The 27,339-nt window shown below is 34.9% G+C and overlaps 1 protein-coding gene across 1 annotated transcript; it reads left to right on the forward strand.

Moving 5' to 3' along the window:
* The first annotated feature begins 1,643 nt into the window (after window positions 1-1,643).
* Window positions 1,644-27,060, forward strand: LOC132759701 (E3 ubiquitin-protein ligase MIB1-like). The gene is made up of 19 exons (XM_060751519.1): window positions 1,644-1,793; window positions 7,508-7,583; window positions 11,793-11,930; window positions 13,502-13,673; window positions 14,139-14,245; window positions 14,441-14,638; window positions 16,062-16,189; window positions 16,457-16,567; window positions 17,053-17,157; window positions 17,448-17,655; window positions 18,375-18,520; window positions 19,167-19,315; window positions 20,101-20,257; window positions 20,532-20,692; window positions 21,296-21,419; window positions 22,138-22,240; window positions 23,104-23,183; window positions 24,389-24,564; window positions 24,972-27,060. The coding sequence occupies exons 1-19, from the start codon at window positions 1,788-1,790 to the stop codon at window positions 25,222-25,224; spliced, it is 2,598 nt and encodes an 865-aa protein (XP_060607502.1). The 5' UTR covers window positions 1,644-1,787; the 3' UTR covers window positions 25,225-27,060.
* The last annotated feature ends 279 nt before the right edge of the window (window positions 27,061-27,339 follow it).

A 27,339-nucleotide genomic window follows, 5' to 3' on the forward strand; every position in this document is an offset into this window, starting at 1 on the left:
TTTGTGAGCTTAGTCAATATCGCTAGAGACGCCGAGTGTGTCCAATATTTTGGGAGCTTAGTCAATATCGCTAGAGATGCCGTGTGTGTCCAATATTTTGTGAGCTTAGTCAATATCGCCAGAGATGCCGAGTGTGTCCAATATTTTGTGAACTTGGTCAATATCGCTTAAGATGCCGAATGTGTCCAATATAATGTGAGCTTAGTCAATATCGCTAGAGATGCCGAGTGTGTCCAATATTTTCTGAGCTTAGTTAATATCGCTAGAGATTCCGAGTGTGTCCAATATTTTGTGAGCTTAGTCAAAATCGCTAGAAATGCCGAGTGTGTCCATTATTTTGTAAGCTTAATCAATATCGCTAGAGATGCCGAGTGTGTCCAATATAATGTGAGCTTAGTCAATATCGCTAGAGATGCCGAGTGTGTCCAATATTTTGTGAGCTCAGTCAATATCGCTGAGATGCCAAGTGTGTCCAATATAATGTGAGCTAGGTCAATATCGCTAGAGATGCCGAGTGTGTCCAATATTTTGTGAGCTTAGTCAATATCGCTAGAGATGCCGAGTGTGTCCAATATTTTGTGAGCTCAGTCAATGTCGCTTGAGATGCCAAGTGTGTCCAATATAATGTGAGCTAGGTCAATATCGCTAGAGGTGCCGAGTGTGTCCAATATTTTGTGAGCTTAGTCAATATCGCTAGAGATGCCGAGTGTGTCCAATATTTTGTGAGCTTAGTCAATATCGCTTGAGATGCCGAGTGTCTTCAATATTTTGTGAGCTAGGTCAATATCGCTAGAGATGCCGAGTGTGTCCTATATTTTGCGAGCTAGGTCAATATCGCTAGAGATGCCGAGTGTGTCCAATATAATGTGCGCTAAGTCAATATCCACGGTAGGGAATCACGTGACTTTCACATTGTAACACGTACAGATAAAATGGCGGCCTTAACACCTCGCTTCGACCGTGCCTTTTCAGGTAATTCTTTATTATATTCCTTTGACTTACATACGAGACCTGTTGCAGCCAACGCGGAATAAAGAATTGTTGTCGCCTGTACCATATTTTCCACCCATGCGCTAGTTGATTTTACAAACAGTCAAATTTTAATATTCAACTGGAATTTTCAAATGTGGACAATTATTTTGCGGGTAACATTCACGCAAAATTTGTATTTTTGAGTAATTGATGAAACAACGCCGAGTTAACAAGGAAAAAAAGCTTAATAAAATGTTACCCGCAAAATACTTGCCAACATTGAAAATTCCTGCTGAATATTTGAGTGTTTGTAAAATCAATTAGCACATGGGTGGAAAATGAGGTATAGGCGGCAACAATTCTTTATTCCGCGTAGACTGCAAGTTAAAGGAATATAATAAAGAATTACCTTAAAGGCACGTTCAAAGCGAGGTGTTTAGGCCGCCATATTGTCTGTACACGTTACCATAAAAGTCACGTGATTCCTTATATGTTATTGTAAATATTATTTATTTTAAATAAAGAGAAGTATAAAAAAACAGTACTGATGCATGGTATTTATTTAATTCAAAAGACAATGACACGGCTGTATTATGTACAGCGATATTAGAGTTTATAAAGTAGTATACGTCAGTCGAGTTCGATTTATTTTATACCTTCCGGGTTTCGAAAACGGTCGTAGTTTCTTTTTGAATAACTTCCTTTCAAAGAATTTGTGATAAAGAGTTCATGCATGCACAATCATGTTGCTTCTCTGACATTATATTTGTGCTTACAGAGTTAACTTCAATTACTCTTGAATTGGAATTGGATAGATGTATGTAAGTTACATTATCTTACTAAACATTTTATTTTGCAAAGTTGACTTCAAACCCGAAAGTGTATAACGTAATGTAATGTGAACGGAAATCGAAAGTAGAAAATTCACAGGCATTCGGCTCATTTATAGTTAAATTATATTCAAATAATTCTCAGGTGATCATCAAGAAAAAAACAAACCCGACAACAATAACACATTACCCTTAGAAAAGAAGAAAAAAAAAACACCACCAAAAACACAAAACGACAAAAATATATAAAAAAGCACTAAAAACAGCCAGCTACACCCATTTTTGTAAAACAATCTCAAGTTGATTATCAAAATCAAAAAACAATCTGGCTATTATAATGCTCCGATGATCATACAGAAAAAATACAGTCCAATTATGCTATTTTCCATAAAGCAATCTCCCGTTATTTACCAAGAAAAAAAAACTATCCGTCTGTGGTAGACGGGGATTTGTGTGATGTGGTTCGAGTGCCCGCGTCTAGGCAATGCCCCGTAATCGTATAGTGGACTTTTTCTTGAATTAAATGTTTGGAAAAATAAATCGAACAACTGTAGCTAGTTTATATACACATGTAAATGTATTTGTCAATTTAATAACTTTCTACCTTTCCATGTTATACAGTGAAGTTCTTAAATTTATTTGAAGGTCGAATGTGCGAGGTTTCGATAGAATCGTAGTAACTATTCTCCAAACATTCCAAAATGTGCCTTATATAGGCATTACCGTGTGCACGGGTAAGCGCACGACGATACTAATATTCCCAGCCAATAGTCAGGTTTATCCTGTCACTTGTATCAATTTCGGCCCGATAACAAGGTGCCGTATATTTTTACTGATCTACGGCACTTGATCACGTGGTTTGCCGGACTACTTTTCAAGAAAAAATATAATTATTATTATAATGTTGGACTTTATGTTTGTTTTCGCCTCAGAGTTTCCAATAGAAACGTTCTTTACAGGCCGTTCCAGTGGTATGAAAAAAAACTGTCGTTAAATCCTCTGTGTGTAGAATACGTTGATAAAACTTTGTTTGTTTCTATAATTTTTCAAGCGAAATAAAAATTATAAAAAGTGAAATAAATGTAAAACGTTTTGCACGTGCTGTTTGGCGCTACATTGTGACGTCACGTAAACAATACTTTAAACGTCTGTACAGCGTTAACAAATGAATAAAAGATATTGGTGTTCGAATTCATTTTCATAGTTAGACCATTTTCTTTCATTCTAGATAGTTTTCACAACAAAATTCGACAAAAAATTGTTTTTCAAACAAAATGGCGTCCCCAATGTGAAAATACACAGGGAGATAATAAGAACGGCAAGTGCATTGTTGTATCGGGCCTTCTTCACTGCGGTATACCGTACCCCGGATATTGCTCGATATTATGAGGATTTTCATCCCATTTCGCGACTTTTAACGGGGAACGAAGGTAAGTTCAGCGACGATATTTTCCAAACTAATGGTTATTTCATTTATCTCAACGGGTTTTAAATATCTAGAGGTATTTTTGTAGCTCTAAAAGACGTAAAAGTATTACAGGTATTTGTAAAATTGATTAAACTACCCCTAAACGATCCGCTGCTCACTAGAAAATACCGACCGCGATACTGTAAAATCGTTAGAAATTATTATATTACCAATATAAAAAAAATTGAATCGAGCAATTTTTTTATTCACAATCCAAGTATGTTTTGTCCAAATTTCAGGCAAAAGTGTGAAAGTACAGAAAGGTACAGGCCAAAAAAGATACAAGAAAGTGTACCGAGTATTGATTTTAAGTGTACAGAGTATTGCAAAATAGCCCAACTTTAGTGTACAGGGTATTGTAAAACAGAATGAGCACATTAGTATGGAAAATCGATATTTTTGTTATAATTTTCACGTCTGTTTATCGATTCCATTTCATTTTGCTGATAATGTACTGTTTATATAATATTTATTCAAATATTTCAGATTCAACAATGAATTTTCGGTGTTATTACTGTTCTTTTCCTACGGGCAAATGCAGAGATTTAATTTCCCATTTGATTGAAAATCACACTATGGATGAAATAAAGTGTGTGCAGGGTCGGAAGCAGGGTCAGGAGCAGGGTAGAACCATCAAAATTGACTATAAAAATCTTCAAATACATGTCTCAAGAAACTGTGATCAAGGAGACCCATCTCTAAACAAAACATATCTAGATGACATTAATAATAGGTTTTTACAGGGCAAGTTTGTCTTAAGAAACATATCACACACATAGTAAAATATTGGCCAGAGTGCTTATGCCGTCCAAGCATGCCGGTATCATCTTAACCTTTTACTGCATGAGCATTGCGAAAAATGGCTGTTTTTAGCCACTTGTTACAAGTTCAAACTGCTATGAAACTATAAAAAAAATTGCTTCAATATTGATCAAACTGAGCACAAATGTTGGCTTTACCATAGCCTGTGGAATAGCATGCTCAGTTTTAAATTTCCAGTTACCATGACAACGGAGCAAAAAAATCTCTATTTTGCGTTGTTTTTTCCCCATCAAAACTGATTTCAAGGTGCAGCAACTTCTCAATTGATTGAGATAAAGCCTAAGGTTTTCGGCGTTGAATACACGGTACCATGAAATCGACCTGAGGCCATTTTAGCCCCCACCCAAGTCCCATATCTTCTCGGCGATTAGAGGGGCTACTGCCCCACTTCAAACCCCCAAACCGAAGGGGGCACATCCCCCTGTGTCACCCCCTTGATGTATCTTTTTAATGGGGGTGGCGCAGAAAAAGTGATCACTCTTTTGAACAACATTTCTCAAACGAAAAAACAGTGTTTAGGGCCTAAATAGCGCATGTTTTACATCATTTGAGGCCCCAAAGGGGTGGGATGTAAAGCCTTCAAAACACGCCTTTATGAGGTAAAAGGTTATAAGGAACATAACCTTTTTATTGCATCTGCTGCCCTTTATCATAATTTTATCAAAATCCATTATTCGGCTTTTTGAGCTGTACCCGCTCGGCAGTCATACGGTAACTCATTGCTAATGACGTAACAAAATTCACGTGCAGACGTTCTGCCATTGCTAGAGTGCAGGTGAAGTTACCTTTATATAGATTTTTGGCTTAGTAGGAAGTCGGTTGATATTAGATTTTGGCACACTTGCTCAATACCGTCTAATATTGACAACCTTGAGGCAGCATTAATGCACTTTGGATGTATTTTTTTACTATTTAAAGTAAGATATGCAATAATTTTTAACAAGTTCTGGAAAAGTTGATCCTTCGATAGCAACGACACAGAAAATTGCTGAGTTCGTTCGACTGAGATTTTTCATGAGCAGGAATGAAAATCTGGATTATTCGCAGATGTTTCCAGTAAAGTACATGTACCTCCGAACTCTGCATATTCTGCACATAAAGTGTTAAATAAGAATACACAATAAGAAATATTTAAAATCAAATGTAGGAAATACTCTGTGTTTACTACTTGCATTTACTCTATATTGATAACCAATACTCGTTACACTAAAAAGCAATGCTCGTGACACCGGCGGGCAACTTCAACGCAATACTCGGTACACTGACATGTGTATTTATTCTCAAAATGCACTATCATCTGAGGTTCTATTGTTGATTGAACATTTACAACATAAACATCATCATCATTATCACATTTCGCTCGATTCAAGTTTTTCTTTTAAGGAAGTATTGTAATACCCCGGTATTATGTGACACTAAGGTAACTTTTCCTGTTTTATGGTAAGTAAATTATTTATTATAATATTTAATGTTAAATTTTATTTAAAGTCTTAATTTTTCTTAGGAAAATTAGCCATTTTGTTTGGTTAAATTAAAATAGTTTTTTACCCGTTTTTGGTAGATAGTTTTCTACCCGTTTTTGGTAGATAAATTTCTACCCGTTTTTGGTAAATAGTTTCTACCCGGTTTTGGTAGATAGTTTCTACCAGTTTTTGGTGGACAGTTTTCTACCAGTTTTTTGTAGATAGTTTTCTACCCGTATTTGGTATCGACCATTTTTGGGTAGCTACCATTCTACCAATTCAGGGTCGGTTCTACCAATTCTTGGTATTTTACCCATTTTTGGTCATTTCTGCCACTGCCTACTATAAAAGCAGCAGATTCTTGGTCACAAAAAAAGTTCAGATCTAGAAATTCTTGGTAGTAGACGTACGTTAATTTGTCTGCTGAAATCTTAAATTTTATGTTAAATTTAAGTAACAAACAAGTCAAGTTTATTTTAAATACTAGAATTATATCTAGTTAACTTAAATATAAAGCTTAAATATTTTTATACATCTGATATTAGAACTTTATATAACTTTAACATGATATAACATTTAAGTATTTTTACTACACTGTTTATTAAAGTAAATCTGGTAACTATTGTCACCGCGGAGTTAAACTCATACACGTAACACGGAGATTTTTTAGTGCATCAGTACTAAATATTATTTTGAAGGCGTAACAGTACTAAATTATTTATTTGTAAGCTGTCTTGACTTATTATGAGAGCTGTTTACTAATATTAATGGTTCATAATTGTTTAAACATTGTTATTTAAAGTATTAACTGTTAAATAAATTTTATAACTGTTTACAACGGTGTTGCCTAATTACTATCAAATGAGTTGGAGAGCTACACAGCACATCAGTTCTGTATCTGATTGCATTAATACCTTAAAAGCCTGAGTGCCAATATACAGTTCCAGCATACTTAAAAGTCCCCCGACCCACTAGACCGTAACAGTATATGCACAAAAACATCAAATTTGACTGATCCGAGCTCATTTATCACGTGAGCAAAGAGACGAATTTTACCTCCTAATTACATTTCAAAGCTATTTCTCAACATTTTTGGGTTTTCAGTAACTAGATAAATTATCGAAGTATTTGTTTTTCTATAAAATTTATATCAAACCAATTCAAAATGACTAAATATCGTCACTTAACTTACCTTCTTTCCACGTTCATAGTCGCGAAATGGGATGAAAGTCCTCATAATATCGAGCGATATGCGTGGTACGGTATACCGCAGTGTTCTTTGTTTATATAGAAACATTTCCGATAGTGTGATTAAAGGTAGTTTGCCTAATAAAATTCTTTTTAAAAAAAAAACCGTGACAGGATAAATAGGATAATAGATTGGTGCCGTGGATGGAGAAAGTTTATCTGGCTCTGCTCCGGAATTTTTTGGGTTCGCCTTTCGCTAACCCAATAAATTCCTCCGCCTCGCCAGATAAACTTTCTTCATCCACGGCCTCTATAACTAGGGTTATCCGATTTAATTACGGAAGTTTCCGTAAAAGATCGGTAGCCAACGGCATAATGCAGAGGACTTTCGGGGGGAAAAACGTTTGCTACTACACAACTTATTTTACTTCGAATCTAGAAATTGTGCTCTTTTGTACATGTATGTTCAATATCTAGCCTACACAAGATTAATTCACATATCTCTCAGAATTTAACTTTGGCATTTTACTTCCTGTTACTACATATCAACAAATCAAAGAAGCTGAATGCCGTGATTAACTTATGTTTTCGATACTAATGTATCTTTTACAAATACAATGCAACATTAAAAAAATCTATATTTCACAGAAAATAACACAATGTTAAACCAGTAAATAGTTCACTGTATTTAATTTGTTAGAAAAAAGTTTCGTTTCCCTTTCTCTGTTTGGAATTTTAGTTCATTATTGATATATGTATTGTAGATCCGAGCAGGTATTCGAGTGATTCAAGGACCGGATTGGCAGAGTAAAAAACAAGATGGTGGACTAGGACATGCCGGTTAGTTATTTTAAAGATTTTTGTCATGGTTTGAGCTTATACGATAGTATTTGACGGTCATGCACATTTAATCTGACGGTCTCACATTTATACGTGTATGAATAATATTCATTTACAGTCACCATGGGCAACTTAATTTAAGACTTTAACTTCAATGTTAAGAGGATACTTCAAATTTCTCCATATTAAAAAAATAAAATACATCTGTCTTAAAGTTTCAAAAGGAAGATTTATAATTGATCTGAGTAGAGGATTAAAGTCCTGAAGTCAGACAGTTTAGCCATATGACTAAATATTGAGCCAACTCTCATGCAAAGTCAAATAAATGTATATTATGAATAACTCATGGAACTAAAAACAGGACGCGAAACGTTTAATTAAATGTGAGATATAACACTACGAGATCTCATGGACCTTTTTTCGATTATGTTCGAGATACTAAAATCTTGTTTATTCGAGCCTTTCAAAGTATGCCCTGTCTACCCACAAACACGTTTTACAACGATCTAGCCACGTTCGGAGTACCGCACTATTCTCTTCTTTATATATTCTGTTTGACCTCAATCCCGCGATATGATTTGAACCGGCGTCCTGCTAGTATTTGTTTTACCCGTGAAAACAACCAAAAGTCAAAAGGTGTCAGGTAAGGGCTTTATGGATGTTTTTTCTGACACATCAAACTCTAGATTTTTTCAAGTGTGAGATCGATTTCTTTTTAAAACGCCCCGGTAACAGAACTACCATTGGGAACTTGGTTTTTAAGAACAGGGGTCTCTAAATATCCAGGTTTCATCACCAGTGACTATATCTTCCAAAACACGTGGATCATCTGTAACTATATCTTCCAAACCACGTGGATCACCTTTAACTCTATCTTACAAACCACGTAGATCACCTGTAGCTATACCTTACAAACCACATGGACCACCTGTAATTTTATCTTCCAAACCACTTGGATCACCTGTAACAAAATCTAAAAACCACGTTGATCACCTGTAACTATATCTTACAATCCACGTGGATCACCTGTAACTATATCTTACATACCACGTAGATCACTTTTACCTATATTTTACAAACCACATGTTTCACCTGTAACTTTATAGTACAAACAACATGGATCACCTGTAACTATATCTTTCAAACCACGTGGATCACCTGTAACTATATCGTACAAACCACATGGATCACCTGTATCTATATATCTTCCAAACCACGTAGATCACCTTTAACTATATTGTCCAAAACACGATGATCTCCTGTAACTTTATATTACATACCACGTGGATCACCTGTAACTCTAACTTATAAAGGACGTGATCACCTGTAACTTTATCTTCCAAACCTCGTGGATCACCTGTAACTATATGTTACATACCACGTGTATCACATGAAACTAAATCTTCAAAACCACGTTGATTACCTGTAACTATATCTTCATAACCACGTTGAGCATCTGTAACTATATCTTTCAAACCACGTGGATCACTTGTAACTTTATCGTACAAACCACATTGATCACCTGTATCTGTATATCTTACAAACCACGTAGATCACCTTAAACTATATCGTCCAAACCACGTGTATCGCCTGTAACTTTATCTTTCATACCACGTGGATGACCTGTATCTATAACTAATAAAGGACGTGATCACGTGTAATTATATCTTCCAAACCTCGAGGATCACCTGTACCTATATTTTACATACCACGTGTATCACATGTAACTTTATCTTCAAAACCACGTGGATTACCTGTAACTATATCTTCATAACCACGTGGATCACTTGTAACTTTATCTGGCAACCGACATGGATCACCTGTAACTATATCTTCCAAACCACATGGATCTCCTGAACCTATATCTTCCAAACCACGTGGATATCTTGAAACTATATCTTCTAAACAACGTGTTTCACCTGCAACCATATCTTCCAAACCACGTAGATCACCGTTACTTGTATCTACCAAACCACGAAGACCAGCTGTAACTATATCGTAGAAACCACGTGGATCACCTGTAACTTTATCATCCAAACAACCTAGATCACCTTTAACTATACCACGAAGATCACCTGTGACTGTATTTGACAAACCACGTAGATCACCTTTAATTATATTTTGCAAACACATGGATCACCTGTAACTATATCTTCCAAACCACATAGATCCCCTGTAATCATATCTTACAAACCACGAGGATCACCTGTAACTATATATTCCAAACTGCGTGGATCACCTATAGCCATATTTAACAAACCACGTAGATCACCTTTAACTTTATCTTCCAAACCACCTAGATCACCTTTAACTATATCTTATAAACCACGAAGATCACCTGTGACTATATTATATAAACCACGTAGATCACCTGTAATTATATCTTGCAAACACATGGAACACCTGTAACTATAACTTACAAACCACATAGATCACCTTTAACTCTATCTTACAAACCACATAGAGCACTTGTCACTATATCTTCCAAACCACGTGGATCACCTGTAGCTATATCATCCAAACAACGTGGATCACATGTAACTATATCTTCCAAACCACATAGATCTCCTGTAACTATATCTTCCAAACCACGTGGATCTCCTGAAACTATATCTTCCAAACCACGTAGATCACCTGTAATCATATCTTACAAACCACGTAGATCACATGTAACTTTATCTAATAAACCAGATAGATCACATGTAACTGTATCTTCCAAACCACGTAGATCACCTGTAATTATATGTTACAAACTACATAGATCACCTGTAACTATATCTTCCAAACCATGTAGATCACCTGTTACTTTATCTTACAAATCGCGTGGGTCACCTGTAACTTTATCTTCCAAACCACGTGTATCACCTATAACTATATCTTCAAAACCAGTAGATCACCTGTAACCATGTCTTCAAAAAACGTAGATCACCTGTTCCTATATCTTCCAAACTACGTACATCATCTGTAACTATACCTATAAAACCATGTACATTACCTGTAACTATGTCTTTAAAACCACGTACATCACCTGTTACTATGTTTTCCAAACCAGGTATATCACCTGTATTTATATCTTCCAAACCACGTGGATCTCCTGAAACAATATCTTCCAAACCACATGGATATCCTTAAACTATATTTTACAAACCACGTAGATCACCTGTAACTATATCTTACAAACCACGTGGATCTCCTGTAATTATATCTTACAACCCACGTAGATCACCTGTAACTATATCTTGCAAACCACGTAGATCTCTTGTGACTCTAGTTTCCAAACCACGTAGACCACCTGTAACTATATTTTCCAAACCACGAATATCACCTATAACTATATCTATAAAACCACGTACATCACCTGTAACGATGTCTTCGAAACCACTTAAATCACCTGTTACTATGTCTTCCAAACCCCGTAGATCACCTGTAACTATATCTGATAAACAACGTCGATCACCTGTAAGTATATCTTCCAAAGCACGTTCCTGAAACTATTTCTTACAAACCACGTAGAGCACCTGTAACTATATCTTGAAAACCACGTGGATCTCCTGAAACTATATCTTACAAGCCGCGAAGATCACCGGTAACCATATCTTGCAAACCACGTAGGTCACTTGTAACTATATCTTATAAAGCATGTAGATCACCTATAACTTTATCTTTCAAACCACGTGGATCTGCCGAAACTATATCTTGCAAACCACATGGACCACCTGTAACTATATCTTCCAAAACATGTAGATCAGCTGTAACTTCATCTTTACAAACCACATAGATCACCTGTAACTATATCTTTCAAACCACGTGGATCACCTGTAACTATATTTTACAAACCACGTAGATCATCTGTAGCTATACTAGTATCCTCCAAACTACATAGATCACCTGTAATTATATGCTACAAACAAAGTGTATTGCATTTGATCATTTCATTTTGTCTCGTTTATATATGTTACTGCAGAAATACATGCCTTTTTCCGAATGGAAACTCCATTTATAAATGCACAATATAAATCAAAAAGATATGTTCAGCTCATGGAAAACAGAATCAGATTACAAAAATAAATATAAAAAATGTGTGCACGACAATTTCACCCCTGATATTTTTCAGCGAGAGCATTTAGAACCTACACTACTGTACTTGATATTTTATGTGACTTTTGTTTCAAATACATTTTGTATAATTGCTACAATTTACTTTTCAAGGAACAATTATCTATGTACCCAAGGAAGGGTCATCAGACGACAAAGTGACCGTGATATGGGACAGCGGACAAGAACGCCGTTATAGAGCGGGGAATGATCGAAAATATGATCTTAGAGTGCTAGATAACGCTCCAATTGGTAAGACAAGACTATACTTTCTTATTGTTAATCTCAACATAAAAAAGTGGTGGCCTAGTGATTATGTTGTCTGCCTCTCAATCCAAAGAGCATTTGTTCAAGCCCTATTCGGTCTTCATTTGACCCCAGTAATAAGTTAGTATCAGGATGCGGACTTGAAAGTGATTAATTCATGTTGCAAAAACTAGTTTCGCAATAGAGCTAAAATAAATATGTTTAAACTAAACATAAAAGTGTGTCATTCGGTAACCATATTTTCCTTAAACAAGTGCCCTTCCGAATTATATCTCATTTATTCGTTGATTTTATAGTAATCAGGTGTAATGACGCTTCATATTTTCGCTCTTACACCTGTAAGGCCGTGCATAGTTTTTGACGTGAGGTTTCATGATTTAAGGGTCTGTGCCTTTGTTATTTATCACGATTGACATTTGTCAAAACCATAACATATACATTATATGTTATTTCTTACATTTAGGAGAAGTGTAATTCGTCGAAAAACTCGTCAAAAATGATAGTTTTCATCTTTAACGAGAGAGTTTGAGGTGCTAAATTAGAATTTGATGATTAAGATGTGTGGAAAAAAACAACAACAAAAAAAACAACAAACACTTAGTCCATTTTCATCAAGTTATCAGAAGAACTCCATCTCCGTGTAACAATTCCTCCCCCGTGAAACAGTAAGGAGAAATGTATTTGACAAGAATGACATCTCTCAACATCATAACTTTGACTAATTTCTCATGCATAAATTCAGAGGAACAAAACTCAAAAAAAATATCTAAGATACCAACTTGCAACTTTATAAGTTGATAAGTTTCAGATCAAATGAAAAAAGACTCTTTACTTCATTTTTTGTTGTATCTACAGCGCTTTATCATTTTTCATGCTTAGTTTTAGTCGAGGTGATAATTCAAAATGTTTAGGAGTTATCGGCTTGATACTTCATGGGGGAATAGCTCTTATGTGTAATGTACTTTGTGGTACATGTATACCATAAGATTAAAACACTATAGAACATTGAGCAAGGTTTTGATACGTGCAGGACTTGACTTTCAAAATAGTTTGTTTTAGATATATAAAGATAGCAGACACTTTGATTGAGGACTCCATCCCATCAAAATATTTTATAACAAAACATATGAAATTTTATCACATACTCGTGCCAATTTGCGACTCCGTAAAAATGGTATTGCACGGCCGTGCATATATTTTGACGTGACGTCAATTGCGTTATACAAACATAGTGTAAAGACGCGCTAAGTGTTAGCGTTTGTGATAAATAAAATATTAAATTTGTGTAAGTTCATTACTGAATTTATTGAACTCGTTGAATAAAATGATATGCTCGCCAGAGGGTCTCATAATATAATTTTATTCAACTCGTTCAATTAATTCAGTATTGAACTTACACTCATTCAATATCCTCTATTTAGATGGCGAATTAGATGTGATATGTACGAAGACTTTTAAATGTAATAAAAAAATCAATTCCGTTCACATCATTTACACCAGCTTAAAGTATATATTTATATATAACTTAATATATTAATTAAAGTTGTCTATAACAGGTGTACGTCACGAAGGTATAACATGTGACGTGTGTCAGGAGACGCCAGTTATCGGGTTTAGATGGAAATGTTCGGCCTGTGACGACTTTGATTTGTGTACGTCATGTTATATGGCGGGAAAACACGACCTCTCTCACAGTTTCATGCGCTTGGAAGTCGAAAATATTGTAGCGTACGTAGTCATTTGATTTTTACTTTCCAATAAAGCAAAAGTAAAAAATGTCATAGTGCAAGTTGTATACCGGTATCTATGTGCTGACATTACTGTCCAAACAATAAATGGAAAGATTTAAGTGTAAATACTAGGCCTTTAATTTATTCTTAAATCTGAAGATACTGAAGGGAAAATTTACACTATAATATATAAAATCTGAATCCAGTCACTGCCCATTGAATAAAGATTTAAATCACGCATTCGTTAAATATCGACATTTATTTCTTGATGTGACAAAATTTCGTATCTTCCCCCTAGAAACTGAGCATATTTGATATTCAACATACAATATATGTATATCATCATGATTCGATGATTTTGATTTTCTGTTTCTTATTTTCGTAAGTAATTCATCAAGAGAACGCCACAAAGACTGTTCTTGTATGTTCTTGTATAATTTGACATATTTTTCATATTATGTAGCGTCCCTGTGTCACCAAGACGTTTCACAAAACCAAAGGAGATACAAGGTGTATTTAAAGGTGCTTTAGTAATGCGGGGACCTCACTGGAAGTGGAAAAACGATGATGGTAACCTAGCAACAATTTATAACATTTTCTTATTTAAAGTATTATCATTTATATTTATATTTTGAAATGTTATTTTACACCCTGTTTGAGACATTGTCAAGGCAATGCTATACTAGTTTTATAACTTTTTTCCAACATTGAAGCTGCTTTACAACATGGCTTTTTAAATGAAAATGTTTCTATTGGTCAATTAAGGCGGAGGAGAAGATGAAGGTGAGGTTCTTGCTATTGTGCCATGGCAAGGCTCCTCCCCAAGGGGCGGAGTCAAGGTAAAGTGGAAAGCTACAAAGAAAGAGGGAACATACAGAATGGGCGGGGACGGATGCGTGGATGTTATCTATACAGAGGAAGCGACTTTTGGGAATTACTATATAGAACATCTCCCACTTGTTGGTAATTTCATTTCTTTTTCCTCCATAGTATTATTTCAGAAACCGATATAATTTGAGAAAATAATAGATTTTTCCAGTAAAACCTTAAGCTACAGTCTCACTAACACCCCGGCAGAGCCCCGTCAGAGCCCCGGTAGATGTCCGGGGTGATCCGGGAACGACCGGATCACGACTGGGAACAACCGGAGTACATCCGTAACTCTGCCGGCAACGTCCGGGATGATCCAGGAACATCCGGCATTCAACCCCGGATGGAATAAAATATTTAATATCACCGGGGTGGTCCGGGATGATCCGGGAAGTATAGTTTTGCCGGCTGCATCCTTAGCTCTGCCTGGTACGACCAGGGTTACACAGGGGAAGCACCGTAGCTCTGCCGGTACAAACAGGGGATGATACGGGGCATGATATAGCCGGTAGAGCTTCTAGAGCCCCGGTAAATGCTGGCAGAGCCCCGGTGAAGGCTGGCAGAGCCCCGGTGCATGCCGGCAGAGCCCCAAAAGATGACGATGGAGCTACGGTTGATCCCGGTAGAGTCCCGGCAAAGCCCGGTTCATTTAAAAAGAATCACGACAATTTGCGTGCGATGATTTCACTTGTTTGTATTAAAACCCTTCCCATTTCCCTTCCGCCTGGATCGTCCTAGGCTCTGCCGGGGCTCTGCTTGGATCGACCGGGGCTCTGCCTGAGTCAACAGGGGCTCTTCCGGCGTCATCCGGGAACGACCGGGGAAGCACCGGCATAAACCGTAGCTTCACCTGGGCTCTGCCTGGATGGTCCGGAGCACATCCTGGGTGGTTAGTTGGGAATTACCGTAGTGCTGCCGGGGTAAGTGTGACCGCAACAATAATTTCACCCCGGATCGTCCCGGATCATCCGATAACTTACCGGGGTGGTCCTGGGCTTTGCCGGGAGTAAGTGAGACCGCAGCTTTAAGCAAAACTTATACCAAAGAATACTGACTTTGAACGATACTAACGTTACGATACTGCTGCAGTTTTTTTCAACTGTTACTTTGCATGTTTGAATTTGAAGTAAGATTATATTGCGGCTTTCTGTCTTTAGTAGTAGAGAAACACTGCAAGTAGTCCTATGGGTATCAACCTGTTATTTTTGGCATATTTGGACCGTCCATGGTTCGTACAATAAACTTCTTTAAAACTGATGACTTTCTGACAAGGAACAATATACAATGTAGTATTTAAAGAGGATGTTAGAAATAACATTCTTAGGGCAACCATTAACCAAGAAGGAGTGCAAATTGATTTAATTCATTTACGTAATTTTAATGCAGCATACGGTTTCGAATCAGTGGAGCTACATGTATACTATATATGTTCTTATTAAGAAAACTATATATCATAATTATACTAGTAATCTAAATACAAAACATGAAGTTTGATAATATTTGCATTTTACTTTAGATATTGTCAACCCAGGTGAGATAATTTTGAAAAACAGTGACAAAGTTCGAGTTTCGTTAGATAAGGAGCATTTTAAAAGGTTACAAGAACACCAAGCCTATGGTGGGTGGAGTGATGGAATGCTTCAGGCAAGAACATCATGATTTACATGAATTATAGATATATGATAGCTATCTGATAATATTGAGTTAACACTCTACTTGATATATGTAATGGTGATGATTTAAATTGAATTTGGGCCTGTAAGTTATGAATAAAACTATTCGATTTTCTTACTGTACTTTAATGATTAAATAAGAATATTTTTATAGCAATAATTTACTGGTGATGCAAGATCTTGATGGACCTTAAATAAATTTGGTAAAGAACGTACTATCTTTATTTTCTCTATATAGTGTATAGACGAAGTTGGGACTGTGATAAAAATGTTATATGACGGTAAAGCATCCCGTGTTCAGTATACGGACGGGAAAATATGGACGATCAACAGACAGGCTTTATACAGGGTGATTATCAACTGTGACCATTTTTAAAAGAAATGACTTCACCCGTTTTTCAAGACTTTTTTGTTCTAATATGAATATTAGATTTACTTGTTAAAACAGACATTATCCATTTAACCGTTGTTTGACACTTGTAAATGTTATCAAAATTAATGCACCTACTCAGTATATCCCACTTTTTAGAAGGTCTTGTAAATGTTATCAAAATTAATGCACCTACTCAGTATATCCCACTTTTTAGAAGGTCTGTAGTCAGGTAGTGCCACTTCTCCTACTTACATGCATGTTATAGAAATCCTAATCCAAACCTTAAGCAATTTCATAGCAGTCTCCGAAGATTGGTTCTGTAGAAATATGTTTTACTTACTTAAAGAGAAAGTTTCCATGCGGTGTAATATATATATAAAAAAAAACTTTTGTTAGCGAAAAAATGAGTTTCGAATATATGACATAAAGCATAGTAATTTTTTGGTTGAAAATGTATTTAGTTGCACAGCTTTTCCCCGGGCGAAGTAATTACTATACTAGAGGATGACAACACGGTGAAGGAACTTCAAGAAGGCCATGGAGGCTGGAATGACGAAATGAAATCGGTAATACTTCAAATAATATGTCATTCATTTTGCGAAAATGGTAAAGGATATAAATTCAACACGAAGGATGATTGGTTTCGTGTCTATCTCAATTACATTTTAATTAACTATGACGAGTTTTATTGTCAAAACGTATGACATAACCTTTACCAAGAGATCTATGTAGTGTTAGAGCTGTGCGTTTGTAGAGTTTACATATTACAATGTTATTATAATAAATTTCTATCAGGTATATAACTTGCATTTCTGGTAAGTTGATTGACAAAGTATTGCATCTAACGTTATTTCAGACATTAGGCGCTATAGGCCGTATTGCCCGTATAGATTCAGACGGTGATGTTAGAGTTAAAGTCGGAGACCGGGTATGGATATATAGCCCGGTCTGTTGTTGCCCGCTTGAGGACCAAGCAATGTCCAAAAAGGCACCAGACCTAACAAAATCTGAAATGGAACATGGTGAAGTTGATGACCTTAAACAGATGCAGCGTGATATGGAACGTAAGTATAAAACAAATGTAGAACATGAAAGGTAAAACAAATTAAAACAGAACAGGTCCATACCTTACCGCTGTTATATGTAAAACAGAACAGGTCCATACCTTACCGCTGTTATATGTAAAACAGAACAGGTCCATACATTACCGCTGTAATATGTAAAACAGAACAACAATGAAATACCTTTGTTTTGGCTTTTCTTCCTAACTCAAACAATATAAATAAATTTTGAATGTATATTTATGTTTCTTTGATTTCCAAATATATTTTGGAGCCTTGATTATCAATTTTACACTTTATGTCAAAGAAAATAATACTTTGCTCTGTTCTATTATGCTTTACAATAGGACCGGTTATTATGCGATATTTCATTTTTACAAATTCAATGTTTCCATCTTCATCTATCATTATTTATCATATAACGCGGTTTTCTTTGCATCTAATAACCAGCGTTGGCTATATACGGTTGAGACCCAAATAAGACTAGAACTAATCAAATAGCCTCGTGCACTCGTATTTCCCGTAATGTACAGTCCAATGACTATCTATTATGTATTTGCACTGTATAATGTATCTTTACTGAATTAAAAAAGCAGCAACTAGAAATCAATCACGATGAACCCCTTTCTTTTAATACGATGTGTTTGTCCCTCTGTATTTTTCTTTTTGTTTACCTTTAAATTTGAGTAAATTAATGAAATAAGTTTGCTTGGTTCTTACAGGTGTTGCCGGTGCCCTAGCTGATTTATTTGTTGGTCTTCTCCGAGGTGTTCCGGATGATGATAATGGTGACATGTCTGTTGTCGAAGCTGCCGCTAAAGGAGATATTGCACGAGTCCAAGCTATAGTTCGCAAAAATCCGGAAAAGGTACGGCAATGATACAAAAATGCAAAAGAAAGTGTGTTGGAAATTCTGTTTTTATACATAAGCAAAAAAGTTAAAATTCGGTATCAAAATTTGCAGAAATGTATTGATCCTACAAAGGTTTAGTTTGTACTGAAATTTGATATTATTCAGAATTTTTGTTTCGTGTAAATTGCGGTAGGGTGAAAATAAAAAACGTAGACCCGATGTAACGCCACGTGATGACATTTCATTTATCAATTCAACTATTCAAAGACAAAATCGCATTTTCAAAAAACACAATTCTGCAGCTTTGAGAAAGGTACCCAACGGATCAGTAATACCCGGTCAACTGATGTTAACCTAAGGCCGAGAAAAAATAATAATTTCGTTTCCTGTATAGCACGTGTCTTATCCCAGTACTATATATCCCCGATCTAATTAAAGGGGAAAGCAATGTAAATATCAGAAAAAGTATACTATAAATAGTACATATGCAAATTTTGAATGTTGATGATGATCAGAATAAGTGTTAATAAGTTATTTTAGTTGATAAATTCATTTATAGAATAATTCAAATTTCAAATGAACATACTTTAAAAGTTTGGAATAAGTGATCGTCATGTTTGGCATATAAAGGTAATTTGCAGTTTGATTATGTATAATACAGGTAAATGCAAAACATGAAGATAAAACCGCTCTACAGCTTGCGTGTTATGAAGGAAAGATGGATGTAGTTAGGTTCTTATTGGAAAATAAAGCTGATGTTAACAGTACTGATAATGAAGGCGACACTGCTCTGCATTATGCTTCTTTTGGGTAAAATATGTTTAATTTTACTTCTGCTTCTTTTGGATAATATGTGACTTTTTTCTTTTTTTCTTATGTGTCGAAATATGTCGATCTTTTTTTGCTTGTTTGATTTTTCCTCAATTTTGGCAATATATGTGACGTTTTACTGGCAAAATATGTGACTTTTTACGTTTGCTTCTTTTGAATTAAATATGTTAATTTTTACTTTTGATCCGTGTGGACAAAATGTTTGTAACTTTTTTTTTGTGATATATGTGATATGCTACTTATTACTTTTGCTTCTTTGGCTATAATATGTTTATTTTGATTTTGCCACCCCCACCCATGGTAAAACATTCCTCTTTTTTATTTTATTTGGCGAAATGTGTTTACTTTTGCTTCTTTTGGGTAAAATATGCGACATTTTTAGCACTCACAATACACAGTAAAAAAAATTTTACTTTGTAGTTTTATTGAGAAAAGTCTCTAATTCTAAACGTTATTAAATTGCTTTTGAAATAAAGCTAAATTAACTAAATGTTTATTTAGCGCCAGATTATCTAATATTTCCAATTTTTGGAAATTATGTAACATTTTATAGAACCAAATCAAATCAATTTTTCCTTGTTTTGCTTGAATGCATTACTTAGCTGCATTTTACTGAAAATCGCTCATCTTACATGCTATAAAGCATCAGACAAGGGCCATGAAGGGTTTATATTTCACAATATTAATAAAACATTTAATACTCGGGTGTACCGTTATATTACGGAAATATCTTGTTTTAAGGCATTATTTGTTATTTATGATAGGCAAGAAGAAGGGGCCATGACTCTGTTATTACAGAGGGGAGCCAAACTAGATATACAGAATAAAAAGGGGCAGACAAGTCTTCATATCGCGATAGGAAAGGGTAATGTCCCTTGTACCAAACTGCTCATCAAAAGTGGCGCTTCCGTCAATTTGAAGGTAAAATGAAAAGTTATGTTCCGTGACAAAAAAATAAGGCGAATCTTACAATTTCAAAAGATATATCTGTTATTTGAACTAGTTTGTGTGCTTCTTTTATGTACTCATTAAATAAATAATAATTATCAAGTTCTATGTTAACTTGTTAAAGAAATAAGGTTTCGTGGAAATTATATATTTTGTAGCGTATTTTTTTGGAATTTAATTAAAATGGAATAACTTGATTAATTGTTTTGTTGTATAACATAAGTAATTACAAATCATGTAATTACAGGATGAAGATGGTGATAGTCCGATGCACGACTGCATAATACAGAAAAGAAAACAGAATTATCTAGTAGAAACCATCTTTAAGTCCCCAAAACCGGACTTTACCGTTAGTAACGGCAAAGGTTTTAACGTGCTACAATGGGCAGCTCTCAAAGATTGTAGAAGGTATATGTACTTCTTAAATGTTCAGACCTAATTGAGTTTTAGAAATTACAATAATTGAGACATTGATGTATTTGAAAATTGTGCAATCATTTAGAAATTTTCAGTAATTATTTAAGGCTTTAATGGTGCCATTTTGGACTTTAAATAAGTTGCTGGTATATTTTCTACGCTAAGAATTGTTCAGTAATCATGGGAGTAGGATAGTCCTGTCAGTACAGTCTCTGTTCGGTATTCCGAGGGTCCCGGGTTTGAGCCCCTGTCAGATTGCACATTTTCTCATCATGTGACTAAATGTTTTCATGTGGTAAGTCATACTGAGCAGGATTATCCAGAAGTGTCTTTCCTCATATCTTGATTGTAACATTTACAGTAAGTTTTTGTGCAGATTTCCATTATACATTCTATGCCACGTTTTAGGTCAACGGTCTCTTTAAGAGCTGGAAATATGGCCTGGTAACAATCTACTCCTGTGCTGAAAGCCAAACATGATTATTATCTTGTCACTATTTGTTATTTGTTTTATGTTATTGTATACTTTTATATGACATGACAATTTAACATAATTTTCACTATAAATGTTTTATATGTCTATATATATACCAGGGCTGCTGAAATAATCATATCAAACAAGCCATCTATTATTGACCTAAAGATGCCAGAGGGTTTTACCGCTTTGCACATTTGTGCTGCAAACGATCACGTAGAAATAGCCAGCGGGCTCTTGAAGGTATATAAATTAGAAACAATGTTTTACACTTTTTGAGTGATAAACTGTCAGTGCAACTTAAAATATGAGATGTAATAATCACCACAATACGTGTGCTCTTTTGATGAAAAGGGAAACAAACGTACGTCGTTGCAAATTACTGATTTAATCTCATGACAACCAATAATTCTGATAACTTGTTACTCTACATTTATCTGATTCTAAACATTGGGTATAATTTGTCCCCGTCTTACACAGTGCTGAAAACTTTCCCATTTTATATTACACCATGGAAAACTTGCCCACTTTATATTACACCATGGAAAAGTTGCCCACTTTATATTACACCATGGAAAACTTGCCCACATTGATGACTTCATCTATCTATTATCCTAGTAAACATTATGGATAGTTTGCTTACATCGTCACAGATTTTTTTCTCTAACTAGTTCTTGCTAATCATAAACATGTTGGATAAGTTCCCCGCATTGGTCACTGTAATTTACATGTACTCTTATCTTCAACTTTGTGGATAATTTGCATACATATGTTAACTGTAATTTACACTTATCCCTCAAAAAGTGATAAACATAAGTACACTAAATTAAGAACGAACATTTAAATTCTAATTCTATTAATGTTTGGAGTATACATCAAAACTCAGTTTTTATCCTGGTTATCTTTGAGCCCAGTTTTATATTATGGAAAATTGTTAATAAAATGCCCATTTTATTTAAAGGCAAATGCAAATAAGGACTCTACAGACGGGAACGGTAGAACACCACTAATTGTTGCTGTCAGTCAAAGTCATAAACGTATTGTGGAGTTATTGCTGACATATGGTAAGACTACAGCCACGATATACATGAAGATTATCTTCCTAGAAATATTGATAATCGTGACATTGTATCACTGTATAATACAATTGTGACAGTCCAAGCCGGGATGGTGGCCCATTCTTGTGTCGACAAGCTTCTTGATGCTTCTATGTCGCACCTTGTTAGCTGATATCTACAGCTCTTATCTTAGGTTGGGTGATCGAACGTGCCAGTCAAAGCGGTTGATACCACTTCTATGTACGTAGTTTTGGCTCTGTAGGACGCACATTATCGTCTATTGAAATGAACTGATCGACTACTACCCCGGCTTACAGCCTGACCTGGGTGTCTAACATCTCACCGATGTACCGCTGACCAGTCAGTGTACCTCTGTTTAGTACAACCGTAGCAGATGGGTGTACTTTGGTAACATTCGTGTGGTGTAAATCAAGTACCACATCAACCTCACGGTGTGTGCCCCCACCCAATTGCTCCGCAGTCATTACAACTCTTCATATCTCTGCTTCACTCAAATGCCGTGACCAATGCAATAAAGTCTGACCTTTGAGTGACAATAGATTTGTAATATCGATGTATCAGAACAACAATATGTCTCTGCTACTTCTAAAAGAAGCAGAAAAACGAGGGGTGCATGCTTTCTATGACCAGATGGCGAGTCCTACCCAATAAAACATAACTATTGCATTTTGGTTTTGGACCATCACGAAATATTGCTGAATCAAACTAAATAAATGAATCCTAAACTTTTCATAATATATTAAGAAACTTTATCTGGTACTTAGCAATTGTTGAGTAGTACATATGGATATATAATTTAGTAGTTCTTTAACGAAGATGCCAATCATTGTGTTTGTTCCTCTTTACAGGCTGTAACGTAAATGCCCAAGACAATGATGGTAATACAGCTTTACACGTGGCACAGATTAGTCGAGCACTACCAGATACGGTAAGTTGTAATTGTACATGTGCTACATTTTAGGATGCACACTAACAGATATGAGAAGTGATATACGTGCCATGTATTAGTTAAGATCTATCAGACGTGGTACACGGCCGTCATTTTAGCTTCATTACTAAATAAAGTAATAAGTCTTACACATACTGAACGTGAAATACGGCAAGTGATGCACTATCATATACGGTAGACGTGTCCCATATTAGCTGTGCATTACCAAATACGGTAAGTGGTACACATTCTATATTTTATAGGTGTGTTATACACATGCTATGGTTTATAGTTACATTCAGATATGATTAGTGGTCCATTTGACACAAATTAGCGATGTATTACAAGATACAGTTAATAGTGCACGTACCACATATTAGCGATACACTATAAGATATGTCGTGAGCAGTACTGGTACCACATATTGGCGATACACTATAAGGTAGAGTGAGCAGTCCTTGTACCACATATTATCGATACACTATAAGGTACAGTAATCAGTACACGTACCACATATTAGCGATACACTATAAGGTAAGTGAGCAGTACTGGTACCACATAATAGCGATTCACTATTAGATACAGTAAATAGTGCACGTGCCACATATTAGCGATACACCTCGAGATCCACGTACCACATATTAGCGATACACTATAAGGTTCAGTGATCAATACACGTACCACATATTAGCGATACACTATAAGGTAAGTGAGCAGTACTGGTACCACATATTAGCGATGTATTACAGGATACAGTATACGGTACACGTACTTCATATTAGCAGTACATTATCGTATATAGTAAGTGGTTTATTTGCCGAATTTTAATTAGCCCTTTCACTATCAGATACGGTAAGTGGTAAACGTGTCACATAAAGTACTATCGGGTATTGTAATTGTCACCCGTGACTACACGTGAAGCATTTTAGCCGTGCATTACAAAATGTCACTCTTAATTACCAGATATAAAACATGATTACAGAGGCACATATTAAATGCATTAGCAGATACAATAAGGTTATAAGCATATGCACATGTTTAATCCCTTACTTTTTTCACCATACATGATCGAATGTTTGTTAAATTCAAGTTAAATTCCGATCCTAAATTAATATGTACTTTATTTACTCATCCATTTTGTATATCGGATAAACAAGCATTGTACCTCCTAACGTGTAATGAAAATATCAAAATTTGTATTACAGCTTGCAAGATTACTTGGGGTTCCTCTTGTAAATGATGATACAGGTATTCAGATCTCGTGCATGCTTGTCGAAGCACGTGCTAGTATCTCAGTGAAGAACAATAAAGGACAAACGCCGATTGATATGTGTACAGACGTGGCAACTAAAGAGTTCTTAAAAAGGTTTGTCAGTATCATGTTAAATCTTAAAACATCTCTTGTATAGGAATTCAAATGACCCTTGAACTTGAACGAAACTATGCAGTGATCGTGGATTAAACCACAGCAAATAATAATATTTTTTTGTAAAGTCAGATTTGCTATTTTAGCAATCAATACACATATGTCTTCCTGTTATTTAATACAATACTGCAGTGAAAGCTGTAATGAAAATAGATATGATTCGGATAGAGTGTTTTAATAAAACCGAATTCAATCATAATAGTATATCATTTATACGCTTATGCTATGTTAGTTTGACAGAATCGGTCATTGTAATTGGGCCCACTTTGTAAGACAAAACTTATATGTTAGTGGCTACTTATACATGCATGTGGGAAAACCAGTATGTAGATGATGCCCTGTACCAGTTTTACTTTACCTAGCCAATCAGATGCAAAGTATTCGGATGGGTACGCTTCGGCGGATGCTAGTGGACATAAATTTATGTTCCAGTGCCGCGTGTTAGCAGGGAAATGGACACATGGAGACCCGAAGTATAAGAGACCGCCACCAATCAATGACAAAGATCCATCTAAATTGTATGATTGCTGTGTTGACAGCACAGATCGTCCAAGAATATTTTGTCTCTTTGATATGAATCAGTACTACCCAGAATATATAATCAAATATCAGTAACTTTATAAACATTATAAAAGTAACTTTTATTTATAAACATTGTAAAGTTGCCGGAAATGTTGAATGTATCATCAAATTACCTTATAAACATTGTAAAGTTATTAGAAATGATTAATATATCACCAAATATCAATAATTTTAACTAAATTAACATTGCAAAGTTACCTGAAGTATTAAATATATATTTCACCGAGTAAGCACCAAAAGGTATGAACTTTTGGTGTTCACAAGGTGAAATATATTTCGATCTTACACTAAACTAAACAATTTTTTTTTATTATATGCAAAAAAACGTTTTAAAAAACATTAAACTTCAATGAAAAGCGCGCCAAATGATAATACAACGTGACGTCATTTACGACGTCACGTCATTAAGTTGGTACCCAGTTCTGTGCACGCTGGAATTTCACTGAAACAGTGAAATTACCAGTTTTTATATCACTGATACATTTCTATAAACCACCGAAAAGCATGTAATAAATGCCGATCTTACACTGAACTAAACAAATATCCTCTATATCATCATTTAAAGTAATTGATATTTGAATCAAATATTAATTACTTTACATTATAAACATTTCAAAGTTACCGGAAGTGATAAATCAAATATCAGCAACTTTATCCCATAAACATTGTAATGTTTCCGAAAGTGATAAATGAAATATCGGTAGCTTTACCTTTTACATACAGGAAGTAATTCCTGAATATATCATCAACTTTAATAACCATCTTATAAACATTGAAATGTTATCAAATCGATTAGTCAAATATTGAAGAACTTTACATTACATACCGGAAATGATGAAAATATCATCAAATTTGAATAACTTTGTTGAATAAAAGTTGAATAAATCATCAAGTATTAATAACTGTGTAAATAAAGTGATGAATATCAAAAGGTTTGTGTTATATATCGGAACTGATGGATTTATAAGTAAATAGCATTAACTTCATTTTTAGAAATTGTGATGATAGATACCGCCTGAATGTATTATCAAGAAATAATAATAGTGATGATATATGTAAAAAAAATGCAGTCGTGACCAAACTTCTTTAGTTTTGAAGGGTTATTTATATGTTTTCATTTTTGTATTACTTTATGTCATATTTTTATCATTTTGTGATGTAATTCCTATTTTCTTTTTTATCTTTAGATTTATTGATTAATTCATTGCAGCAAACAAAACTTCTAACATCTTGAAAATGTAGTTATCAAACACTTACATAAATCTTTATTAATATATTACTTACTCTTCTTAACTTGACAGTTAAATGGCAGAATGTCACTTTAAAACCTCATTGCATTAAAATAGATTTTTGTAGGAGTATACTAAATGGTTTTGAAGGAAGAAAAATAAACTTTTCAAATGTATCGATTAAATGTTATTATAAAATGATTTAATGTAAAATCGCAATGCCATTATTGAGTAATTAAAAAATTTCTCTCGCATTGAGTAAAGTGGAGTAAAGTAAAGTAAGTTTAACCAAAGTAAAGTTTAAAGTCGAAAGATATGAAAGCAAATTTGCATTGAAGAAATTTTCATATTCTCAAATGTTATATATAGGGTCATTTTGTAGTTATAAGGATAACTTTGAACAAAGGAAAAGTTTGTTTAATTAATGAAAAAAATCCATAAAGCCAACGGGAAAATATGTATGTAAAGCAATATGTATAAAAATGTATATTTATGCTTAAAAAGTAAAGGTCAGGCTTGCTGAATAAACAAGTTTGCGACATAGGTTGAACAATATGAATTATTTAAGTGCATGCGTCATAATTTTAATGTATTTCTGATGTGTTTTTGTGACTAGTTTAGAATAAAGTTTTTAATAATATAGCTTCAGTTCTACTCTGCCCTTTGACAAAGCGTCTTAATTCTGCATGAAGCACTGTTGAGTAAAACAAAATCGATATGACTTGTCAGTAACATTGTTTGTGTGCTCTGTTGAAACTCATAAGAAATGGTTAATATAAAGGAGTACACATGCCAGATATTATAATGTTCTCATTCCATTTCTAAGTCAATATCGCTAAAAAGCTGGAGGTCCTCAGTGTCTTCAACATTTTTGTTAGCTACGTCAATATCGCTGTGACCCAGAGTGTGCCAAATATTT

Source organism: Ruditapes philippinarum, unplaced genomic scaffold (assembly GCF_026571515.1).
Source record: "Ruditapes philippinarum isolate M1 unplaced genomic scaffold, ASM2657151v2 ctg14215_1_1_1_1, whole genome shotgun sequence".
Classification (NCBI taxonomy): domain Eukaryota; kingdom Metazoa; phylum Mollusca; class Bivalvia; order Venerida; family Veneridae; genus Ruditapes; species Ruditapes philippinarum.